The sequence below is a fragment of the Caenorhabditis remanei genome, chromosome I, assembly GCF_010183535.1.
Source record: "Caenorhabditis remanei strain PX506 chromosome I, whole genome shotgun sequence".
In the NCBI taxonomy this organism is placed as follows: Eukaryota; Metazoa; Nematoda; class Chromadorea; order Rhabditida; family Rhabditidae; genus Caenorhabditis; species Caenorhabditis remanei.
The window spans coordinates 8,585,149-8,608,135 of NC_071328.1; the positions used below are offsets into that span (position 1 = coordinate 8,585,149).

Here is a 22,987-nt window from a genome sequence, read left to right on the forward strand (position 1 = left end):
CCATAACTTTCAAAATTCAAACTCCGCGCGCATTGACACGAGACGAGAGAGTGCACGAAGCTCAAAGACGCAGACTGAATGAATGTTTTACTTTTTCTCGTTTTCCACTGAAATCATGATGCTTTTTTCTGGTTTTTCAATATCACTTGCTTTTCTTTTATCGAAAATATTACAGAATATGTATCGAACTAGAGTGTTACTCCGGAAAGTCGTTACAAGTGCGATTCAACCAGCTTCATCGTCCAGCTATATGCCTTCAGCGGCATTTATGTATGGCAAAGTTCGACGGCCGGGACAAAAAGAACATTTTGTGAAAGTTGCATCCGAACTAGAGGTTTTCGATCAATTCAAGTATTAAAACGTAATTATTTTTCAGCTTTTCAAAGATGTATATGGCTTGGAAGCTCTGGACAGATTGGAAATAAAGGATGAAACTTGGGAAGTTCTGATGGAAATGGGATGGGATGAACGATTCATTTATTTGATAGATCTTATGGAATATCGAGAGAAACAGAACAAAGAATCTGAAAAATCTTCGATCAAAAAAGAATTAGTAAGATTTTTTTTCGCAGATTTGAGAGAAAGCGAATATTTGCAGATATCAGAACAAAATCTCAAACTGTGGAGAGCTGGAAACATGGTTTATGCTCGCAATTTTCACTCGTTGGTTGACATTTATGGTCCAGATTTCCGTCGGAAAATTGATAATTTCTATGGCAGGAATATTTTGAAACAAGGAGAAGATTTGAGAAGTTTCGTCGTGGATTGCAGGTTTATGAGAGAGTTTTCAGTCAAAACCCAAGCTTATTTTACCAAGTAAGATTGAAGACCGTACAACGGTGTGAAATTTCTCATGTTCTTAAAAACATAATATTTCTTTTTTTCCAGTCAAATGCAAGCTCTTCACGAAGATAATTGGACATCGAATCTTCCTTTTTCAGTCAACTTCGTCAACTATCAAGCCGACCAGCAGCTTGTTTCAATTGCAAAGAGGTGAATAAGTCGAGAAAATAAATCATACGTTTAATCGACTTTAATGGACTATCATTCTGTTACATTGAATTAAATACCAACGCACATTTTCAAAATTTGATAATTCTTAACAACCGCAAACGATATTATACATTCAGAAACCTCTTGTTCCAATACGGTCCCTCATCGAAATCTGTAAACTTCCAACGTCATCCGTTCGTACCGGTTATCACGCCTAGGAGAGTGGACTCTGTCATTGAAAAAGGTAGGCAAAATAATCAATTTGGAAGCCTCGTTTTGCCCTAATTTTTTGGCACTTCCATTTCATTAAATTTCTTCCAGAAAATCTGTTATACATCTCACCGCGTGCTACCCAATTTGTTCCTGAAGTGATTCCATCTGAAATTAAAGGAGTAGTAATTTGTTTATCAAATGATACATCTCCATCTACGAGTAGTCACAGTGCATGTATCAATGAAAGGGTTCAGCCCTATCAGTTGCCGTTTAAACGAATTATCAGGTGAGTTGATGAAGGAAATTTCAAAACAATAACAGCAATAAATGCAATTATTTCTTTTCCAGCTCCCCAACGTTCCGACCACAGGGAGTGCAATTATGGCAATATGCACGAATTTTTCGTCAATACTTTGCTGGAAGCACAATTGATGAAAGCATTCGACAAAACGTAAGCTTCACTAACGAGTTTCCATAAACTTCAAATTCTATTTTTAAAGATGGATAATTTGCTGAGAAAACGATCGTTGAACGAGCCAGTGAAAGATAAGGACGATAAACAAGAGGTACAGCCAATTTTCAGTGAGGCGTCCCGAATCTAAAGTATAAATAAAGCAGGCACCGAAAACAAGATATTCAGTCGCGCTGCCCATTCTTATCAGTGTCCAACATTTTAAATGTAATTGAAATTAAATTCTTGGGACAGATTTATAATTTTCCCGGTTTCATTATGAAAATCGAGATACTGATTTTGCTGGTCCCACAAAAAGACCAAAGCACGCTCGATCTTTCCTCTTTCTATCTTACTCCCCCAACTTCTCATCTCTTTTTCCTTCTCCCCCATCAAAAACTCTTTGTTAATTGAAGGTGTTTCGATCGGCAATGTATCACATCAACAACTGTTCGAATGGAGAATATCAGAAGAAGAGAAATGATTCAACTCCCTCATTTTCTTCTTCTCGGAGAAATCCATCAGACACTTCAACAACTTCTCAATCTTCGCCCAAACGTCATTATCGTCATCGCACCTAGTTCATTGTTTTTAAAATATATAGCTTGTTTTCTTTTTGTTATTTTACATTGTTAGATATTGTTAGATAAATACTGATTTTTGTAGATGTTTTGCCTCCGAACTAGATGAAAAGTTGTGAACATATTTGAAACATGCAGACACGTCGAGGTTATTTGAAAACTGAGATCGTTTTGTTATTGTTTTCGTCAGAAACTTCTAGAAATGCTTTATAATGATCAATATGTTTTTAGATGTTTCTTGTGATCAGAAATTTCAGAAACTCGGGCGAATAGATATATTAATATTAATAGATTAATTTCATCTTTCCTAATATGAATTCTCCCAGCCATTCTTCTCGACTTTCACAAAGTTTTCGAGAACATACTCGGTCTTCCCATTCTTTCAGAATCTTGAATCTTCAAAAATCCTCTTCTTTTTCCAAACAATGGTGGCCTAACGATCAGTCACACTTTGTGGAAAGGATGCCACTGGAGCAGGACAAAGTGTGACTTTTCTCTTTTTTCTTCTTTTCAGTCATTGAGAGAGAAGAAAGAAGAAAATGTCACAACACATTTGATGAATTAATCTTGGTCTCTTGGTTTCATTTTGAGATTGATTTCGGTTTTTATTCATTCATTTTTTAGTCCAAACGCCTCAAACATGGTTGTTTCAGACTATCGTTTGCCATAGACCTTGTCCAACTTGCAAAACTTTTTTCAGTTTTTTATAGCTAACTCAGCTTTCCGGCATAGCGAGTTTCCAATCAAATTAATTCCATTGGATAAAGGAATAATAATGTATCCGATTACCTCAATGAATTAATAATGAGACTAAGGAATATCCTATTCTCTTCGTATCCTTGTCTATTTTTATTTACATGAAATCTTCTGTCAGATTTTGTATCGAAGTTTTGGACTCTGGAAATTAGAACAAGACTACCACACATTATCTGTTTCGAGGCTCGTCTTTTTTCTCATTTCGGTTTGATTTTTATTCCTTTTCATAGCTCAGAGCTCAAAGATCACTCTCTTTTTTTCCATTTTCCTAACTAATAATTCACGAATAATTCATCATCGTCAACTATTCCACTACTTCTGAATTTGCTCCTTTTCAACGAGCCAGGAAGACTCGTCAACTCTTTTTTGTCTTTCGGAGAAGAAAAAACCAAGACTCGGATCTTGTGGAGAATGCTAATTTCCATATATCTTCAGCATTTATCTAGGAATTGGAAATTAGTTTTTTTCTCAGAATTCTTTTGGAAATTGTTATCGAGAATAGAAGTATTTACAGAGGTTTTAGCGAGCAGACGATTGATTTTTCAAATCTTCATTCAGGTCTAAATGTTTACTTTTTCAGTTTTCAGTATTATGAGATGTACTGATGATCTGTCAGAATTCATATTTGGGAAAATATCGGCTAGATTCTCGCTTTTGAGAATATATCCGATAAATAATCATTATCCATACACCAGTTTCTAATCATTAATCTTTCCTATTCCAAAGTCTATCTTGCGTTTCAAAGATTCAGTTTGGACAGAACAAGTCAACACAGCGCTGTCTGGATTTGTTCCGTGTGCTAGAGTCCCTCCATCTGAATCCCAAAATCTGACATTTCATATGTCCGTGTCCCAATCTTTGTCTCCGGTCGACTGCAAATAATAGTCCGATGCTCTTTTCCCTTTTCCCACTTCTTCTTTTTTTGCGGTTGAGCTTATCCAACCGACTCCTAATTTCTTCTTTCCTTTTCTCCCTCATTTCTTCTATTTCCCATCTCTTTTCACTTTCCTGGGAGTCACTTTTTTAGAGCTACGCCATTTCCGGACCCTGAAATGACTTTTTCGGCAGATTAGGGCGTTTCCTAGGACATTGTTTTTTTCGGCGATTTTTGTAGTCTGGGTTTTTGGTCGGGTAGAGTTGGGAAAACAATGAGAAAATAGGACATACATGAGCATTTCTATCTTTTTTTGACTCTTTTTAGTTCTTATTTGTTGGCAGATCAACAACAACGTTCTTTAAGCAATTATGACTTTTTCTGCTTCTCGTTTATACTGAAATTAGTTTTTCTCCCCAAAATGGCTTGATCGTTTCCCTTTGTTTTTAGTCAGTCGAGACCAATTTCGGTACACTTTTCAAAACATTTACATGTTAGTAATGTTTGTAAAAGATTATATTGCTCGAACCACTCAACTCTGTTTTTTTTTGTTCAAATGATCCATGAAAACTGAAAATAATAACTTATGAGTGTCACTCAACTTGACACCTCTCGAATCTCAACAGTTGTCTTTTGGGAGTGTCTGCGGAGAAAATAGAGGTATAGGTATTTTCGATATGATTGATTGATTATTATGAATTCTGTGGCAGAATCAACCAGTTGGTTTAATAGAATTCTAGGAAATATCATCGTACGCCCGTTTTGCTGAAAAACTTCTATTTCTATTCACTCTATCCACAACGTTAATCCTTTTCCCAAATACATGGGAGGTCTTAGCAGGTCACTTTGTGTTTTTTGACCCCGACTTTTCTCGTTTTTCTTCCAATTTTTGAATTTTCTTATTTTCGCCGTCTTGATTTTTCCTATCAAAAATCCAGAAGTTTCAGAACAATGAATGGATGAGAACATTGAAAGTCAGTCGTTTTTTGGCACGTGGACACGTGAACAGGTCGTTTCTTATGTGAGGTGAGTACTGATTCGAAGCAATAAGAAGAGCATATTCTGTTAATTAGAAAAACAGTATTCAAGTTTTCGTTCCATTTCAGATCAACTTGATCCTCTTTTCTCATGTACATAATAGTAAAATCCATTATTTTTTAAGCTTTGCCTACGTGATAATCTCAATCCTAATGGTCCTCCTCTGGTCAATGTATCTCTGCATAGATGGTCGAAGGAATCCAAAAAAAGACACGAGAGTCATTCATATGCTTGCCCAGAATTCTTTTTTTCGAAGTGTCCCATGATTAAATTTCTATCATTTTTCTGTTTTTCTCAAAACATTCCGAATTTGCATCTCAAAAACTTTCTTTGTGTAACCTTCACTTCTTTTCAAACATAAATGATTTATTAATTTTAAAAATTATTCTTAAAAATTTGAGAAAACAGAAATGAAAAGATCACGTATTTGTATGTGTGTTGACCAGTTTTTGAGATAAAATTAAGTAGATTTTCTTATAAATGCTCTGGTGAGAAGACTGTGTTGGCTTCTACATTATCGGAGCTCCGCAGCAATTCGACCCTGAAAGTAATCGTTTTAAAATGTCAAAATTTCTATTTGTAACCCACCTCAAATACGGGAAGAAGTGTGTGCTCTTCTCGAATGAGTAACAATTGGAAAGGGGCGGTTCCATCTTCGCATTCGGTTTTGAAAAATAATCTGAAAGAGAAAAAGTTGGGCAATGGTTGATCAACAAATAAAACTCACTGTTGTCCACCAGATGGCAGAGCGAAATGACGTTTGAATTCAGCCAAAGTCATTGGTCCATCATTTGGAACGTGAGTGACAACTGGGATTTTGTCGGAACCTGAAAATCAAGATAATTTTTGAAATATCATGTATTGAAAGCCATACCAATATAACTGATCGTTATGAGATTCGACAAATTCTTTCCAATTTTATGATGTTTCCGTGGAGAAGTCAGACTTGTACTCATCAATGTATGATGATTTGGCAACGATTTTCGGTGTCTCTTCTCTTTATAATCCAGTGAGGACGTGGCAGAAAATGCAGATGGAGCCATTGATCCAATTCCAGATGAATCATACATTTGACTTGATTTGCTGCTGCCTGGTGCACCTTGCACGCCTCTTGTCATTGGTGATGGGGCGAAAGAATCCCGGCTAAAAGTGGAAGAAGCAGAAGAGTATGATGGTCCAGGAGCTCCACACATTGATTGGCTCATTATCCGGTTACTGTCGATTTGATGATGACGTGGATAATGCTGATTTTGATGAGAATGTCTTGAAGATGTTGATGTTGTCATTGCAACATCAAGAGGATACTCCTTGGAAGTCCTTCTAGGAATTCTCATTGTATTATTATGAATCGAGTGTTGTTGAAGATGATGTGGAAAAGATCCACGTGGAGATTCCCGTTGTTGAGCAACTGGTGGGGCTGGGGAAAGGGTAGCTGGAAAATTATGGATTTATAAAGAAGCACTTCAAGCTTGTTTGTATTGTTCCTTTGTTTACAGAAACCTTTCCTGATTTCATGTACTCTTCATAGATATGTATACACCAAAAGAGTCACGAGTCAATCCATCACAATCTGTCACCTCCCGAATGCGAGAAGGAGGTATCTAATCCTCTTCTGGGAACCTTGAACATCAGGTACCCCTTCTCTTTCGGAGTTGAACAGGTTGACAGCTTTGATAAGTGACCATGGGAACGAAATAAGAAAAATCGTGTTTGATTGACGAGTAGCGGATTTCAGAAGTGAAGAAGTAGCTTACCATTTTTCGATGTTTCTCCTTTTCCCCCATTTTTGTCCCCATTCGCTCCTTTGGGTGACCTATTCTGTGAGCCTTTTTGTGAATCATCAGTCATTTTCATCTTCAAATAATCATCCAACTCTTCATCTTCATCAATTTTACCCAAATCTGCATCGGCTTCTGTGCCGTTGACCATGTCGATTGTCTGGAAATTAGATTCAGATACAATTAAGAATAAAGTCAATTGAAAAAAGGTTCAATTTCTAATCGTTCAAAAATAAACAAAGTTCCTAATGGACCTACCCACGAAGAAAGCTTGTACCATTAAATACAATTTAATTCTATTCACGAATGCAATTTAATGCATTTTTTGCATTTTTGTGCCATAACAATGCATTTTTTGCGTTCGTGAATATGCAAGTTTTCTTCCTGGGTAGGTCCATAACCGTGATACAACATCTCTCTTTTTTCCTCTACTTACCGTATACCGACACTCTTCAATATCGTCAATCCTCTTCTCCATTTCATCGTTCAACTTGACTTTGTCCATATGGCGAAGCAGTTTTTTAGTTACTTCCATTCCGAAATATATTCTTCCTGACTCAGAAGAATGATCGAATTGTTGAGTATCAGAAGTGGATTTCTCAACACGGGGTACTGTAACCGTACCGGTGTTCTCACGAGCTTGCTCCTCTCGGATGTGACGAAGTCTAAAATTTGTTTTGTTAGAATGACTTCTTGCATGCTAATCAATTCAGAGATTGACACGAAAGATTTAAAGTGAAAACTTACCGATTACTATGCATTCTGTGTGAACTTGGCGTTTCTCCTGAAAACGAGGAGCTGACAGCTGAGTCATTATGGGAAGTTGTTGCGTTGCAAACGTATGGTTGACGAGTTGGCGGGTACATCTTTTCAAGTTTTCTGCAAACTACTGGGTTTGCGATTTAACTTTTTTTAAAGCTTCCAGCTCAAGCGGATTTTTCGTTTCCCAATAACTTACGTCTCTCCTAACTTGCTATGCCTATCGTGTTTCGATTTCAGAAGAGCTTCAGCCGTTAACTGAGTTGCAGTTTGAGCTGCACTTCTTCTGGAAGAAGTTCCAGAAGACGTTGGTTGAGATGACTTTCTTCGGTCGATAGTATTCTGATGAGAGGATGTTGAGGTGGATTGTAAGTGGTGGGCGGGTTGATGCTCAGCATTGGATGACATCTGCAGAGAAAATAAGGATGAGTCTACTTGTCGACCTAGTCGAGGTGGGTAGGGAGGAGCTTATGTGTTTCTACTCGATATTTTGAAGGCATGGTACTCTAGAGACTGTTCGGCAGTCTTACCCTATTTAGAGCTTCAATGAATTCATCAGATCTAACGAACTCTTCGTGTTGTCTTCTCAAAAATTCCAGCACAAAAGAGGAACAGTGACTGAATACTCGATCTTCTAGCTCGATCCCATGACGAATTTTCTCACCGATCTGAAAGAGAACCATTAATTGTGAAAATTGGGTTGTAGAAATAAAATGGAACATGAGTTAAAAAACGTACCGGTGCTCTATAAATTTTCGGAATAGCCTCGCAGTTTCCCGTTCTTGAAGATAAGAACTTTGAGTAGATCGACTTCGACAGTTGACTTTTCTGAAATTTGTTATTGTTCTTTACCGATTTTAACTAATAACTTTTTTCTTTTTTCAAATTCTAGTAAAATTTTATAATTTTCTCACCTCTGGTTTTCCCTCCAAAGCCATCCTCTCATAGGCTCGAATTGCAAAATACAAATCAAGATATTGAGGAGATGAATACTCCATCAACCATTCTTGAAATGCATCAAGAGCTGATCTATCCGATAGAACAGCTTCGAGGCTTCGAGCCCAACCTAGGTGAGACCCACCTTCCATACCCCCTGAAATATTTAAATTTTGGAATTAGGGAGAACTGACAACAGAGAGAAATGGATGAGAAGAAGTTTCAAATGTGAGAATTAGAAGAGAAGTTGAAAGTGGTGTTATTTGCTAAAATTTGAAAACTTAAAGAACTGTCTTGTTTCTGACATGATTTGTTGTATTTCACAACTATTTTTATTACCGAACACTAGATTCCTAAACTAGGTCAAGACCCTCTTGTTTTCTGATCTTCAGATTCCTCGAAAAAAACTTCCATTGATAAGATATCTCCTCCTCTTCCGCCTCTTCCGCCTTTTCTGCAATATTAATAGGAACAACCTCCAGAAAAGGGGTGAATTGATAATAAGAAATTGATGATGATTCATTAAGATACTAGACAAGAGTTAGAGGAGCAGAAGGAGTTGAAACTGATTGAAATAGAATGATCGGAAGAGAGACGCAGACAGATCAAGATGGGTGGGAAGAAGAAGAAGAAGAAGAAGAAGAAGGAGAGAAGAATAATGTGTATTGGGAGTGTTTGGAGTAGTATGTAGTACACACAACTATCTTTTAGATACGAGCAGATAAGACGGAAAAGAGAAGAGGCAAAACTCAAGAGGGAAACGAATATGCGGGAGAAGAGGAACAATTGGATACACATATTGCTAGGATTGGCACCGAAAATTTCCTTGAAAACGGTCCGAAATATTGGAAAAAATGTTAGAAAAATAGGTCAGAATACATATATAACCACAACTCTGTGTTGAAAACCGAGAGATACATGTTCAAAAAAGAAAGAATTTAAACATTTAAAACTAGTAGGATCCTATAAAAATGATATTATTAATAGCCTAGAATCTAGTTAAACATTAACATCTAGGCCCTAGATGTTTAAATTTTAAATATAGGATCGAATAAATTTTTTTTTAAAGTTTAGGAAGCGTCGAAATGGGAATAAATGTGAAAAACTTTCAAGGAAGTTTAAAACATCAAGAAAAAACTGAAAACCTTATGAAAATTCTAAATATTATTTGGACTTTTGCACTTGGATTTACAAGTTCTACAGCTAGATTCTTCGTGAGAAACCAACTCTTTTCGGAAATCGAATCTTGAAAAATCATCCTCGTGGGCTTCGGTTCCATAAATTACTAAAAATTGATAAAACAATTGAAAGCCACCAGTAGAGATATATTTCTGGAAATTTCTACACAGCAGTTTTATTTCGAACTCTCGTCAAATATTGAAATAATATTTTTTTTAGAGAAGCTTAATTTCAAGGAATTGTCACTAGACCGTGGACAGAGGAACCATCCAAATACTCAAAATAAATGAAGAACCACCCAAATTAGAGGGGTAAGAAAAAGGAAAAAGGCAAGAGGTTTTGTGAATATCAAAAAGGCCCACTTCAACCTCCTCCTCCCCTTTTCCTGTCTATTTTGCGTCTCTTCTCCTCCTCTTTTCTTCAACAATCGGGCGGTCGGCCGGCGCCTTCAAATCTCTTTGATGTTCACCGCCCAGCCGTTTCCCCGTGTGTCTTCCTTCTTCTAACACTACTGCCTCATTTATTATTTTCTCTCCCTTCTTTTTCCTTCTTCTTCTTCTTCTCACTCTTGGCGCTATGCTTTTTTTTTCGAAAAACGAAATCGTTCGATTCTAAGGAAAGCTGGCTGCTGTTAGGAAAATGGGAGTAGAAGAAGAGGAAGAAGACAAAAAACCGATTATTCGCCTTCTTCTTTTGGCGGCCTTTTCTAACCGAGTTGTTGGCGGTACCGTTTTGATCTCTCTTTTGGGCGCACGCCGACAGGATGTTGTGTATTCTGAAATGATAAGAAGAAGAGGCCATCATCTTCTTTTTTCTCAGATTTCTTTTGTTCAAAACACAGAAAATAATGGATGAAAAATAAGTAAGATTCGAAAAGTTTTATTTAATTCATAATAAGAAATGTCAGATTGAGAGTGATACGAAAACTCTGAAATTACGGCTTTCGAGTGAAAAGGTTCTGAGAGTGTGAGAAGTTCTCTCCGACATTTCTTCTAACATTTTGCCTTTTTCCCTCTTTTTCTAGAACTCGTGGTCTCTCAAAAATCGTGAGTAACTTTTACTTGTTAAAAAATTTCTCCTGTAAGTCAATCCTATCTCAAGGATGAACCAATGATAACACTTTCGGAGGGTTTTTCTCTCAAAAATCTTTTTAATAGAATGAAATCAGCAAAATGAATGAAATGGTGGTCATCAAAAAGCAGCGCATCTTTCTCGAAAAAAAGAAGCTCCATCAGAAATAAAGAAAACCTATAAAACCAAAGAAAATGGATGACGAGATGGGGTAGGATGATGAGAAAGAAGAGGAAGAAGGACACTCTAATTTTATTGGATTCTTATATCTCCTCTCGAGAAGATGAAGTAAAAGGGACAGCTGCACATCCACCACTCTTCTTCTTCTTACTGCATTTCATTTGAAATTTAGAAAAGAGCCGAAAATATGAGTAAGACAAACATGGGAACGAGATGAACAGGTTCGGAAGTTGAAGCAGACATCTTTTAGTGATTGAAAGTGATCAATAAACTGAAAGAAAAAAGAGAAAGAAAAGCTTCGGCCAGTGAGGAGTCAGAGAAATAGATCAAAAATGCCGAAAATTTTGAAAAAAATCATAAATTGAATTTGAGAAGCATTCGGCAAAACATAAATGAAAAAAGAAAGGAGAGTCGGCAAATTACAAAAGAAATAGAGAATCATTAAAAATGGACACAAACAAAACTATAAACCGTTTTAAACAAGAAATGGGAGGAGAAAACATGAGATAATACGAATGATGAGGTGGTTCATCTGATGTGACGTCTTCTAGATTCAGATGGCGCTGAAAACTTGCATTCTGAGTTTACTTAGAAACTTTATTTTTATTTTATAAAAGAAAAATCATCATAGCACTCAAAGAAAAACAAATAAGAAGTTTATAATAATCAAATCGGTTAATTCTCCACAGCAGAAAGAGTAGCAGTGTGGGTTAGAGAAGAATGACTGTGAAGACTAGACACCTTCTGAAGGCTAGAAGTATTCTGGAGACTTGGTGTCTTCTGAAGACGTGGATGACTCAATTGATACTTGGTTGGATCGAATTGAGAAACAATCAACGAGATGAAATCCTTGGCGGACTGAAAAAAATAATTCAGCGTTTCATTAATTTCCATATTTCTGAAGTTTACCTCGTTTTCCAACATTTCCATAACCTCTGCATGAGTCGTTGTGTTAGTCACAAAAGTCCCATCTATCGCCAAAATTCTATCGTCGAGACGGAGCTAAAATTAAATTGTAATCAACTACATCATTCAATATATTCGATACCTGATCATCGTCAGCCATTGATCTTTTCAGTTTTCCAGTCACCACAACCGGACGGAATTGATCACATCCTCCTGTAATCTCTAGTCCAAGTCCTTGATTGATATGCTCTCTCATCAGAATGACAAGACGTGGTGGACTCTGCCAGTTGTCGCCTTCTTCGAAAGCGGCGTCATGGAGATCAGACGAGTTGATACTGTAAATAGAAGGTATTCTTCTCTTCAGAATTCTAACTCAAATATATTTGTATGGCTGTCTGTTTGGGTATCCTAGAATCCTATTGCTCGTTTCTCCTTTTTCAAAAAAGCTCAGATTAATGACTAGATATCCGAATGTTCGCCAAGTTCGTTTCCCAGCAATCGATCACTTACCGATTGACCAACCACAAGGTGTTCAAACGCAACAATTGATTCTCCTTCTCAATCTCATCCCATAATTTCGATTTGACCGCCGACTCGATGGAAGCGGCGTTGCGCATCAAATCCATCATCTGTCGCATTGCCGCCAACTCCTGAAGGAATGGGGGAAGTCTCATGGGAAAGTATTGAAAAGACGAAACAAGTGATGATGATGTAAGCAATGATCATGGGAATGAACAGAGAAGGGGTCAAGAATCTTAGAGTCTAAATATGGAGTAACCAGAAGATTCGATCTAGGCAAGATTCTAGATATCAGCCAGAACTCTGATAATAAACTTCTTGTCAAAGACGATAACCTACCCTTGCGTAGAAGCGAGTAGCCATCAGATGCATAACACTTCTCTTCGAAACCTCATTGATGTGCATCGACATTCTCTCATTTCTCCGTTTTTCCACGTTATACTTGGCTTCGAACATACGGTAATCTTGAATTCTTGCAACATTCAGACGAACTTCTTCACACTAAAAATCTGTGAGTTCCTGTATGTCGGAATACCTGAAAAGCTTACCATTCTATCAAAAATTTGCTGAGAAGTTAAATCTGCGTGATTTCTTTGGTTATCAGCAGCCAGAATCAGATGGAATTGTTCAATGACGTCATCATGAGCTTCAGCTTTCGCACGGAAGTCAATTGCCTGTTCGATTGCTTCGTTACGTTCTTTAATAGCCAGTGTTTTGGCGCATTCCTCGGCCGCGGATACGGCGCAGACCTAGAAATGAAAAATAGTTGACCTAGGAGAGCTAGATAAAGTGAAGGCCATGAAGACGTGAACCGTGAGTAGTACAACTCCGAAAATATTATTTTATCATATTCAGAAAAATGAAAAAGTAATGCTGGAGCTGAAAAATTTATCCCAAAATTTATTTTCAGAAATTCGCCACCTATGATTATGGCTCAAAATACAATTTTCACTAGACATTCAGACTGAAAGTAGTGTGTTTCAACAGACAAAACCTTCCAATATTTTCAGTATACCTGAGTGAAAACATTAGAAATCGCCTTCAAATGAGTCGTCCAATCGTCTTTATCCTTTGCAGCCAATGCTTTCGACATTGCCGCATTGAAGAGAGCTGTCAGGCGATTTATTTGTTGACACGTCATCACTTTATCGATCGATTTTTTAGGAGAAATATCCTCAGCAAAAACTTTTTGTTGGAAAAGTAATGAAAACAATGAGTTTTATTTTTGTAAGCGATAAGAAAAACAACTAAAAAGCGGTGAGTTGGAGGAAATTACGTGGATTTTTTTGGTTCTAGGATGAAGAAATTTGAAGAAAACAGAGAGAGAAAAGGTCACGGGAATATACAAAAAATGTGAGAAAATTAAGGGAAACCGGTATCAAAATGTAGTGTTAAAACAATATTTCAGTCGTTTTTTGAGCATTTTCCATGTGTCACGTACTTCTTGATTCATCGGAATTGTTGGAAGAAGATCGGCTGGATGTTGGTTCATCCATACTGTACAGATTGTAACTAAAAATTGGAATATTCAAAGACTATTCTGTTCAGATGAATATCTCCCAGACTTACATTGATCCATCGCTATGCTCAATGGTTACGGTACCATCGTCATCACTGTCTTCATCAGGACACACGAAGACTAATTCCAGGTCGAGATCTCCTTGTTGAACCTAAAATATTCGAAACATTTTCTCGCTGTCTCTTTTCTTTTTTTCTTTTTTCTAGCGCATTCTCAGTGCGAAGACGCACTTTTCTCACCTGTCCACTCAAAATATCGACTGCTTCTTGATGCTTGACAGTCCTCAAATCGTATCCATTCACTGATAGAATAGCGTCACCCACAAAAACTTGACCACATCGATCAGCGGGTTGTCCCGGTTGAATTTCAGATATCACGATGGGAAGAGCATGCTCGGAACCACCCTAAAAACATTGATTATTATCAGTCTATCCCGCATTCGATTATTCTTATTCGAGAATTTGTGCCTATTCATTCCCCCAAGTACTTACCGTAATCGAAATTCCAAGTCCTTCATGTGGATGTTTCGAGAGTACCACTTTTCGACTCTTTCCCACTCCATTTCGTTTTCGAAGACTCTTGAAGTTGTGACGAAGTGGTGCCGCTAATCCTTTAGTGTTACCCCGTCCTCTGAAAAGTTGAGAAGTAAATGAGAAATGGAGGAATGAAGTTTGGTGGGAAAATGAGAAAAGGTCATAGAACGAAGATATTGATTCGTGTGGTTACACATCTTGATCTCTCCCAAAACCATCGAATTTCATAAGTTCACTGACCTACACGCTCTGATAACTGTCTTATGTCTGTGAAGATGTATCTCTGCTTCCAATTGATTCCACAATCTATCGTGTTCCACACCGCGCATATTCCTTCCCAACAACTGAATCTGTTGTATTCGTCCGGCGAGTTCCTTGAATAAATTTGATATTTTAGGTATTCAGCGTGACCTGAAAACATACTTTGTCAAGGTACTTTGCCGCCAGTCGTGCTCCGAACACTTCCGTTTCCAGTGCTTGTATTGTCTTCTTTGATCTGGAGGAGTGTATTCTGATTGTTCCTTTTCAAATAATTAGAAAGATACCTGTCCTCTTCTTTTCTTGCAATTTCCAGCTCGCAAACAGTGCTTAATCCTTGTGTCAGCTCGGAACGAAACGTAGAAAGTTGAGATTCCTGAAAAGGAAACAATAAAATTAGGACACTGGCCACATCACTAGAGAGTCAGATCCTATGTACAGACTTTCAAAACCATACCAGTTTCTTCTTGATCATATCTGACTCGTGTGGCGCTGTTTTTGAATGTAATTGACACTGTAGAGAATGCACTTGGATCATCAATTGTTCTACTTCTTTCTCCATACTCTGGCGTGCCGCCCGTGCTTCCACAACCTCATTTCGCATTGATGTCATTTCCTGAAATGTTGATTGTTATGATGAGAGTTTATGGTTGTTGGAATACTTCGAAAATGAAATAACTTACCTTCTCCTGCTTGCTTATCGTATGCATCATGAACTGACATTTGTGCATCATTTGAGCAAAACAAGCACTCAATGACGTCATCTTTTGCCGGCCTTCATAGGTGATCTCAACCTGGATAGGTTAGGAATAGAAGTTGGGATAGGAAACTTAGGCATCTATTGGGATAGGAATAAGTGGGATGAAAGTATACGTACTAGAAGATTTTGAAAGAGAATTCATGACTTTTTTGATGTTTTCAAAGAGTTCTCACCAGATACCTAATCTAAAGGAGCATCTAAAGAATAAAAAAGTTCAGAAAACTTACCTGATCTGAATCGATTTCTCCAAGAAGTAAATCAAGAGACACGAATGCTTTGTCAAAGTCTTTTTCCAATGATTCGGTCCATCCGGAACCGCCTTCCATCTGAAAATTTAAAATTTCTACTTTAGTTGTAATAAAATGAGTTGAAAGTGTGAATATGGGTCAAAATGTTCAAAAAGAGCAATTTCATAGATGACGAATGGTCGGAGGAGTACTGTATTGATACCTAAAGGCATACGTCTGTCAAAAAAAAGCCACAAAACTCGGCGACCTATGTTCTAACAAGGTGCTCTCGAACCAGACAAATGTTCAGATTCACGCAGTACACTTACCGTACTCCCAGCACTGCTGGAAACTTCAAAATATTCAGATTCAGGGTCAACTCTCAACACAGTCTGATGCTGCTGAGTTGATGGCTGAGAAGCATGTTGACAATGAGCACAATAACTCATTTTTGCAGCTCAATCTTTGCTCAGATGAACAATAATTCAGCACAAAAAAGTAGTAGTAGATAGGAAAAGAAGAAGAATAAAAGTAGAAGTAAAGAAGAAGGAAACTAAGACAAAATTGGGTTTCTTAGTTTTTCTGGTGGTGGTGTTGATGATGATGATGATATGTGTCGGAAAAAAACCGGGTCCGGGGTAGGAGAAGAAGCCGCAGCCGGAGCAAAGGGACACACACCGGATAATCGAATTGTCGTTTTCCACCACGTCTTCCTTCTTCTTATTCTAGAAGGCGTCTGTCTTCAGAAGACGTCGTCTCTTCTTCTTTTTTACGAAAAGAATGTGATGGTGGAATGGAAGAAGAGGATTGGAAGATGGAGATACCACACTTCTATTCTTCTTTTCTCTTCTTTCCGGACTCTGACACCATCCAAGTGTCAATGGGTTTTTAGAGAAAGAAAAGAGGAAAGGGTTCCTCCTCCTCCTTTTCGACCACATCAAAACTTTCACTTTTTCGAATCGAGAGCTGACCCCATATCGAGATATCTTGACTGACGTGTTTTCGCATTTCAGTCTCTATTTTTGTTCATGTTTCTGTTTTGGTATGTTGCTCCGGTTCACCCGGAATCTTAGTACAGTTCTAGATCTAGTCCAAATCCAAATAATCCGCTCCGAGTATGTTTGAGAATTTAGTTTTTTATGCACGCGTGGTTGACACTCAGAATTTCAGTTCAAGCATACCAATAAACTTGAAAAATGGTTCGGTAGCTGTGTGGAGATTACAAATTTCGTAGAATTCAATACCCGAGACTTTCAGTTAAACATGAATCTGTACCGCATTCAAGCACTAACATTACCTAGTCTTGCCACGTTCCCTCACGTCTAGTCTACCTCGTTTCCAATCAAAAACACAACGAAAAGTTTGCAAACCACTTCAATTTCTCCCACGAAATGGAAAAATTACATGAATTCTTGAGTGGTATTATTTTTTGGTTCTAGCTCACATAGAATACTCAAATGACTCATTTCAACGAGATGGTCTTACATATAAAACAATATTCAGATTTTCTCGAAACTCTAATAATCGATTATATAAACAAATGATTGTCCTGTTTGAGCGTTCCTAGAATGGGAAGTGTCAAATATGAAAAGAAAGTGAATGGTCACTTTTTGACCACCCGACCACCACCTCCAACTCCATTTCCTATGGTCCACTCTTATATCTTCTGACCATTTCCCTAACAACTTCCTGTATCCTCAACCCTCGATAATTCTCTATTTATTCTCGAGTGTATTTTCCCTTTTTTCTCAGTTCATACATCTTCATTATACTATTTACGTCGGACCGCAAATTGAGGCAAGAGATTAACTCAATTTGGAGAAAACCCAAAAAAGAATTGCTCGTTTTAATGATGATGAAGACTAGAAAAAAGACGAATGGGGAATGGGGAATACGGTAGCTTTCATTTTCAGATTTCGAAAGAAATAAACATGTTTTCCTCTGAAAACGTGTCTACGGTCGAACAGGGATCTAGAAATACTAACAAAACCGAACGTCGATTTCAATATCAGATGGGTAAATTTCCGCTTAATTTTATCACATGGATTGGAATCTTAAAGAAACATTGTGACTGTGTCAAAACAGTTTTAATGCATTGGACTACGGTAGTTAAAGTTTGAAAATGTTCCGAAGTACAACCGAAAACAGCAGAAGAATATAGTCTGATCTTGATGGGAATACACCGAGTGGCTAAATCTGGTCGTCCCGGAAAAAAGCTAGGGGAAACCAACTCGTCCGAAAGAAAGTTCTAGAAAAAGCATGACCCGTTCCGCCTTGCCTCAGTTTGAGATCTAAGACAAAGACCTGATGAGAAGCAAAAACTTACATTTGAAATGAAAAGTTCTAGAAATTGAGTATATGAATAGCCAGGCCATGTCGGTGATGTGCTCCGAGAGCTCCTGGAGCTCCCATCTTGGAACATTTAAGAAAAGAATAAAAAGTGGGAAAGTAAGTGAAGCTCTCCTCTCAAAGAAGCTTAGGATCAAGAAGTAAGATGAGCTTCTTCTTCTTTTTCTGGGTGAATTTTGCTGGGGCTCACGGAGCACATGTGCACATATAAGAAGTCAAAAACGGGGAGAGAGAGTCAGGGGATAGAGGGAGCCAAATCATATTGTCTCCGTCGTCGAGCAAGAAGCACATGGCATGGAGCACCGTGGCAAGAATAAGGAGAAAGTTAGAGTCAAAATTATGTTAAGGAGCAAACGGAAACGAGATGATTCTCCCGAGAAGGGCTCCGATGGCAAAGGAAATGTGAAACGCAAAAGTTCCGTTTTCTTTAACTCGTCATGGACAACTTTCTGTTTTTTCTTCTTTTCTCCCGTCACTTTTGTCAGATTATCGGATCGGAATTCTTAGAGGACAATTCGATTTGAGTGCAATAGATCGGAGGATTGTTGGGAAGTTTCGATGTATGTTAGATCAGTTTCTCAAGATTTTTTGTTTAATTTTGGCGGCAAGGTTTAACTTTTGATCTCCTTGCTGTAGTGATAAGCTACGGATCGTCTCCGATCCAATAATCTTACAAACAATGCTGGGTTTGTGATGCCGAAAATTATTCTAGTTCTAGAATCCGAAAGGGAGAACTTTATTCAACAACAGCCGGAAAACCTAAATTTGGATAGCAAGATACGGTTTTACTACATCCTGTTTTGGTAGCGAATAACAAAACCGTACCGTGCAGATAAAATTCTATGAAAAGAGTTCGAACCGACCACATTTGAAGAAATAAAGAAGAACGAAATGCTCAATCTTTGTGAAGAGCTGGGTGAATATTCGGAGAGGAACATGACAAATTAACCGCTCAAAATAAAACCAGAACGAAAAACACCCACTTTTTTATAGTATACCCATCCATTTAGTGACACCCTTCTCTTCCAATTTTCACTGACACTTTGACATCTATTTATTTTGTGTGAGGCTCTATCCAATCCAAAATATGGTGCATCTACATCGTTCTCTCTGCCACAACCCATCCATCAATCCACCCCATTTCACATTTTTTGAATCTCCGGAGCTCATGTAAACCGAGAGCTTCGAAAGGGGAGGGATGAACAATTAGAAGAATTTTGGAAACGAGAAAAGAGAAAGCACAATTACGCCCATGGGATGGGGTACGGAATCATATTTCATTCGGGGGGCAGAATTGGAAGAAAAAGAAATTAGAATCAGAACGAAAATTGAGATTTCAAGGCAAAAATGAAGACAACTTTTGGGAAAACTGGGGGGAGAAAATGGAGTGGACCAGGACATAAGGGAGATGAACCACCGAAAAAAGGTACTTGAAAATATGTAAATTTGTACGGCGCTGAGTGAGTGAGTGAGGGTGGAATTGAGGAGACAGATGGCGTAGATATGGAAAGTTGTCAGACAGAATCATGAATTTGGATAACAATGAAATATTGTCTGAAATTATTTGATAGGTCAGTAGCTTTGGTTTGAAGCCGTTCTGATTTCACGAAGTAAGTTTTACCGGAGACTGAATAATTACGTTAATTAGCAAAGTGATCCTGAATCGGAATCTACCAAGATGTGTAATTCTGCTCTAACGAATTTCCTGATCTTTTTCAAATAAAGATGCATTAAGTGATTTCAGTATTAATGAAGTGCTATTCTCTAGAACTATGTAGTAAAATTCCTTGATACAGTACAGAACGGCAAAGTAACAAAACTAAAACAAAGAAGTGAACTTTCCAGAAAAAAGAATCCGGATGACGATTTTGTTTCGTTTAGTTGTGTTTAAAAGACAAAAGTCTAGCTTCGTGGATGGGAAGGGGTGTCATCAATCCTGGCCCCATGGAGCCGCTTATCTTGGGTCCCTTTTTTCTCCGAAATTCTTTCAGTTTTTTCTTTTTTCCCGTTATTCCTTTTTCCTTTTGCTTCAAGAAACAACAATACTCGAGGGAGTCGTGTGTATGCTCACGGAGCAGACCCTTGCCTACCAAAACCAACCAAAATTTCCAGGAGGCGGGGCCACCAGGAGTGTTCTGAATTCCGGGAGAAAAAAAGGGAAGTTAGGAGTTTTCCTTAAATTTCATCAAATTTAAAGTTTAGAAGAATGAAATAAATGTACTCAAAACATGGAAAATTTGATGGACCAATACAAAACGGGCGGCCCCATCACAAAAGGATGGGGACGCTTAATTGTGTCCAGAAACGGCTAGAAGGAGAAAAGAAAAGGAGAGCACAAAGCAAAAGAAGAGATATATATGTTTGAAATCGGGCGGAGCATCTCCTTTCTGTGTGCTCTAAAAAGAGCATCTTGAGCCACATTCAAAGCGACAAGTTTGGTTATGAAAACGGTCCCCTGGGAGACGATCAGTTAGGGAAAAAGGGCCCTCACTATCCCACTGATGGAGTAGGAGGATGGGATCGGAATGTTCGCGTGCCTGTCGTTTTTTGAGTTTTTTCTCGTGCCTGTCGTCTATTTAAAGATTATTATGTCTTGGAAAAAACTAGAAATGTAGACAAATCAGATAGATATGAGAAAGTGAGAAAGAAAAAACAAACAGTTTCAGATCAGTTCGGACTTTAAATATCTCAATTTGCTCTATCATGAACCGACAGTTTCTGTCATAAAATTACCATTTTTTCAGTTGAAGATTAGCTGACTTACCACCACCTTCCGACACCCGCAACACATGTGTCTTGCAGACGGAGCAGACATTGTGAGAAATGATGAATTAATAGGTTCCGGATGTTTTGTGAGTAGGTTAACAGCTGACTGGAGATTGCTGAAGTTTTGAAAAATGCAGGAAAATTACTGGCAGGAGAAATTCAAAGAAATGAAATCGAAGAGAATGAGAGAGGATTAGAAGAAATTCATAAATTAAAGAGTACTTGGACTAAAACAAGAATCGAGGGAACTCAAGACTTTATTTTCTTAATTTAGAGGTTGATTTAAACTCAAAAATTTTGGAAAAGGAGTTGTGAGTTCTGAAGCTTCAAAAAATGTCAACTCGAATTCGAAGACAACATGATTTCTCATAAAAATTCAAAAATGTCAGTTTTGTTCTCTTCGGATGAGTGGATTCAAAATGGGTCTCAAGAGAAAAAAAGAGAGGAATTACAAAAATTCAGATTGAAATGTTGTTTCAGATAACGAAAACACCCGGAAGATTTTCAAAAAACTGTTATGGCTTTATATCAAATGGTTTCCAACTCAAACAATTTATCCGTTGTAAATTGGGAAACTTGTTCGAGCTCTCGGACGAGAAGTAAGACTGCTTACTTTTAAATCAACGTTGCCAGTTGAAAACTGTTTGTTACCAGGTCCTATCGAAAGGCCGAAAACTTTAAAAACGGGTTTTGAGCGAAACTGTTAGAAACTTATTTGAGCGCAGTGAATTTCTCAAACTTTGTGAGATTTAGGAAAACGAATAGTTTTAATGAGCCCAGTGCATCCTAGACCTAGCCTGAACGACCTCCAAACAATAACCTGTCGTCACCGGAAAAAATAAATATGAAATTTTACATTTTTTCCGTTTTTTTCTCCTCCCCATTTCGGACGAACCCACCACAAACCACTTGTTATACGGAAGAAATAGTAGAAAAAGAAGAAGAAAAGGGACTAAAACACTTGTGTCCCAGTGTCCCCCCTCACCCTTCTACTCTAACATCTTCTGGAAGAATCTTCTTCTTCAGAAGACTCCGGTGTGCGTGACTTGCTCCTCCTTTTCTCCGTTCTCAAGGGTACTTAATAATGGGATCTTTTCAGAAGATCCCGTGGGTTGGAAGTTACTTTATCATCTGTCATCCGAAGTCTTTCAGAAGACTTAAAAGTGACAAAAAAGTGATGAAATGGGGGGCATCGACCCCTAATCCACGTCCATGGGATTACTGAGGAGCAATCGGGTTAGTTAAGGGGAGTAAACGGGGGTAAAAAAGGAGAGAAAAGGAACTCTTTTTTTGGAAGAAGAATGTGAGTAGAAGGATACTGTAGGTACTTTTGGGAAAGAAGGGAACGATGACAAAGTAAACATTAGAGGGATTCAGACTGTTCCAAGAAAAGTTAATTATTGATGAGAAGAGAGAAAAAGATTTCGGACTCAGAAACTTTAATGACTGTTCCGATCTCTGGAGGTCTTAAGCGGTGATCAATTTCCTTTTTTGAATGAATCTCAAGTATTTTCTCCTGTATTTTTCACAATTATCCTGTTTTTCCCTCGAATTTTCGAAACCTTCTATCCTATGTCGTCGTCGTGTTGATCTAATTAGCCCGTCCTTCCATACAACATATACCAGGCTTTAGAAAAAATTGGGAAAACCGAATTTGATTAACATTGGAAAAACAGGAGAAGATGGGTTGGAATACAAACAAAACACAAAATGTGTGGGTTCTAATGAGAGAATATTCTGTGGATCTTTTGAAAGAATTTTCAGGAAAAGTATTAATGAAGAAAATTTATCGAATTGAAGCAAAGGATCGAATTGAAATCAATGGATATTGAGGGTCCGATTCTCCGATGGTTTCTCTCCACATAGAAGAAAAGGCTGAAACGAGTTATAGAATAGTTGATACCTGACAATCTGTGGTGTCTCACCTGTCTTGCAGACCCTTTCGGAACCATAAATGGTTTGACGATGAAAAGAAGAAAGGCGTAGAATGCGCCAATATACCAGAAGAGAATAATTGGAGAGGCGAGGATGTCGAACCAGGCAAGATGCTGGAAATTATTTCAGTTCGGCAGCAATCGAAAGCTACGACTCACTTGATTAGAATACACCATTTGTCTTTTCAATCTCTTCTTCGGTCGGATAGAAATGAGAAATAAATTTGAAAGATAACAAAGAATGCATGGAGATACATATTTCTTCATATTCTTCAGAGGTGAACACGTAAAGATATCTATGGAGAACATTTCATTTAGTTTGACGATTTTATCAAGAAGATAGCGTTTGTTTTTGTATTCTTAAACATTGGATGTGGGAAATGAAAGTACAAAGTAACAATATGAGC

The 22,987-nt window shown here is 37.8% G+C and overlaps 5 protein-coding genes across 5 annotated transcripts; 2 read left to right on the forward strand and 3 right to left on the reverse strand.

Moving 5' to 3' along the window:
• Positions 1-178: 178 nt before the first annotated feature.
• Positions 179-2,238, forward strand: GCK72_001752 (uncharacterized protein; the record flags this gene model as incomplete). Its single annotated transcript, XM_003115142.2, has 9 exons — positions 179-334; positions 377-553; positions 599-816; positions 889-993; positions 1,131-1,237; positions 1,315-1,492; positions 1,555-1,657; positions 1,707-1,772; positions 2,074-2,238. The coding sequence occupies 9 exons, from the start codon at positions 179-181 to the stop codon at positions 2,236-2,238; spliced, it is 1,275 nt and encodes a 424-aa protein (XP_003115190.2).
• Positions 2,239-4,823: 2,585 nt separating this feature from the next.
• On the forward strand, positions 4,824-5,172 carry GCK72_001753 (uncharacterized protein; the record flags this gene model as incomplete). Its single annotated transcript, XM_053723107.1, has 2 exons — positions 4,824-4,894; positions 5,031-5,172. The coding sequence occupies 2 exons, from the start codon at positions 4,824-4,826 to the stop codon at positions 5,170-5,172; spliced, it is 213 nt and encodes a 70-aa protein (XP_053591752.1).
• Positions 5,173-5,420: 248 nt separating this feature from the next.
• On the reverse strand, positions 5,421-8,531 carry GCK72_001754 (uncharacterized protein; the record flags this gene model as incomplete). Its single annotated transcript, XM_003114687.2, has 11 exons — positions 5,421-5,447; positions 5,495-5,585; positions 5,634-5,733; positions 5,781-6,338; positions 6,661-6,844; positions 7,121-7,349; positions 7,432-7,563; positions 7,643-7,851; positions 7,974-8,111; positions 8,182-8,271; positions 8,358-8,531. 11 exons carry the CDS (start codon positions 8,529-8,531, stop codon positions 5,421-5,423), a joined length of 1,932 nt encoding a protein of 643 aa, XP_003114735.2.
• A 2,953-nt stretch (positions 8,532-11,484) lies between these two features.
• On the reverse strand, positions 11,485-15,980 carry GCK72_001755 (uncharacterized protein; the record flags this gene model as incomplete). Its single annotated transcript, XM_053723108.1, has 18 exons — positions 11,485-11,667; positions 11,719-11,811; positions 11,858-12,050; positions 12,226-12,365; positions 12,574-12,735; positions 12,783-12,983; positions 13,250-13,377; positions 13,676-13,746; positions 13,804-13,904; positions 13,993-14,157; positions 14,245-14,383; positions 14,527-14,660; positions 14,710-14,782; positions 14,832-14,920; positions 15,002-15,160; positions 15,228-15,338; positions 15,532-15,630; positions 15,861-15,980. The coding sequence occupies 18 exons, from the start codon at positions 15,978-15,980 to the stop codon at positions 11,485-11,487; spliced, it is 2,361 nt and encodes a 786-aa protein (XP_053591753.1).
• A 6,484-nt stretch (positions 15,981-22,464) lies between these two features.
• On the reverse strand, positions 22,465-22,889 carry GCK72_001756 (uncharacterized protein; the record flags this gene model as incomplete). Its single annotated transcript, XM_003114541.2, has 3 exons — positions 22,465-22,521; positions 22,572-22,694; positions 22,740-22,889. The coding sequence occupies 3 exons, from the start codon at positions 22,887-22,889 to the stop codon at positions 22,465-22,467; spliced, it is 330 nt and encodes a 109-aa protein (XP_003114589.2).
• Between the last annotated feature and the right edge of the window lie 98 nt (positions 22,890-22,987).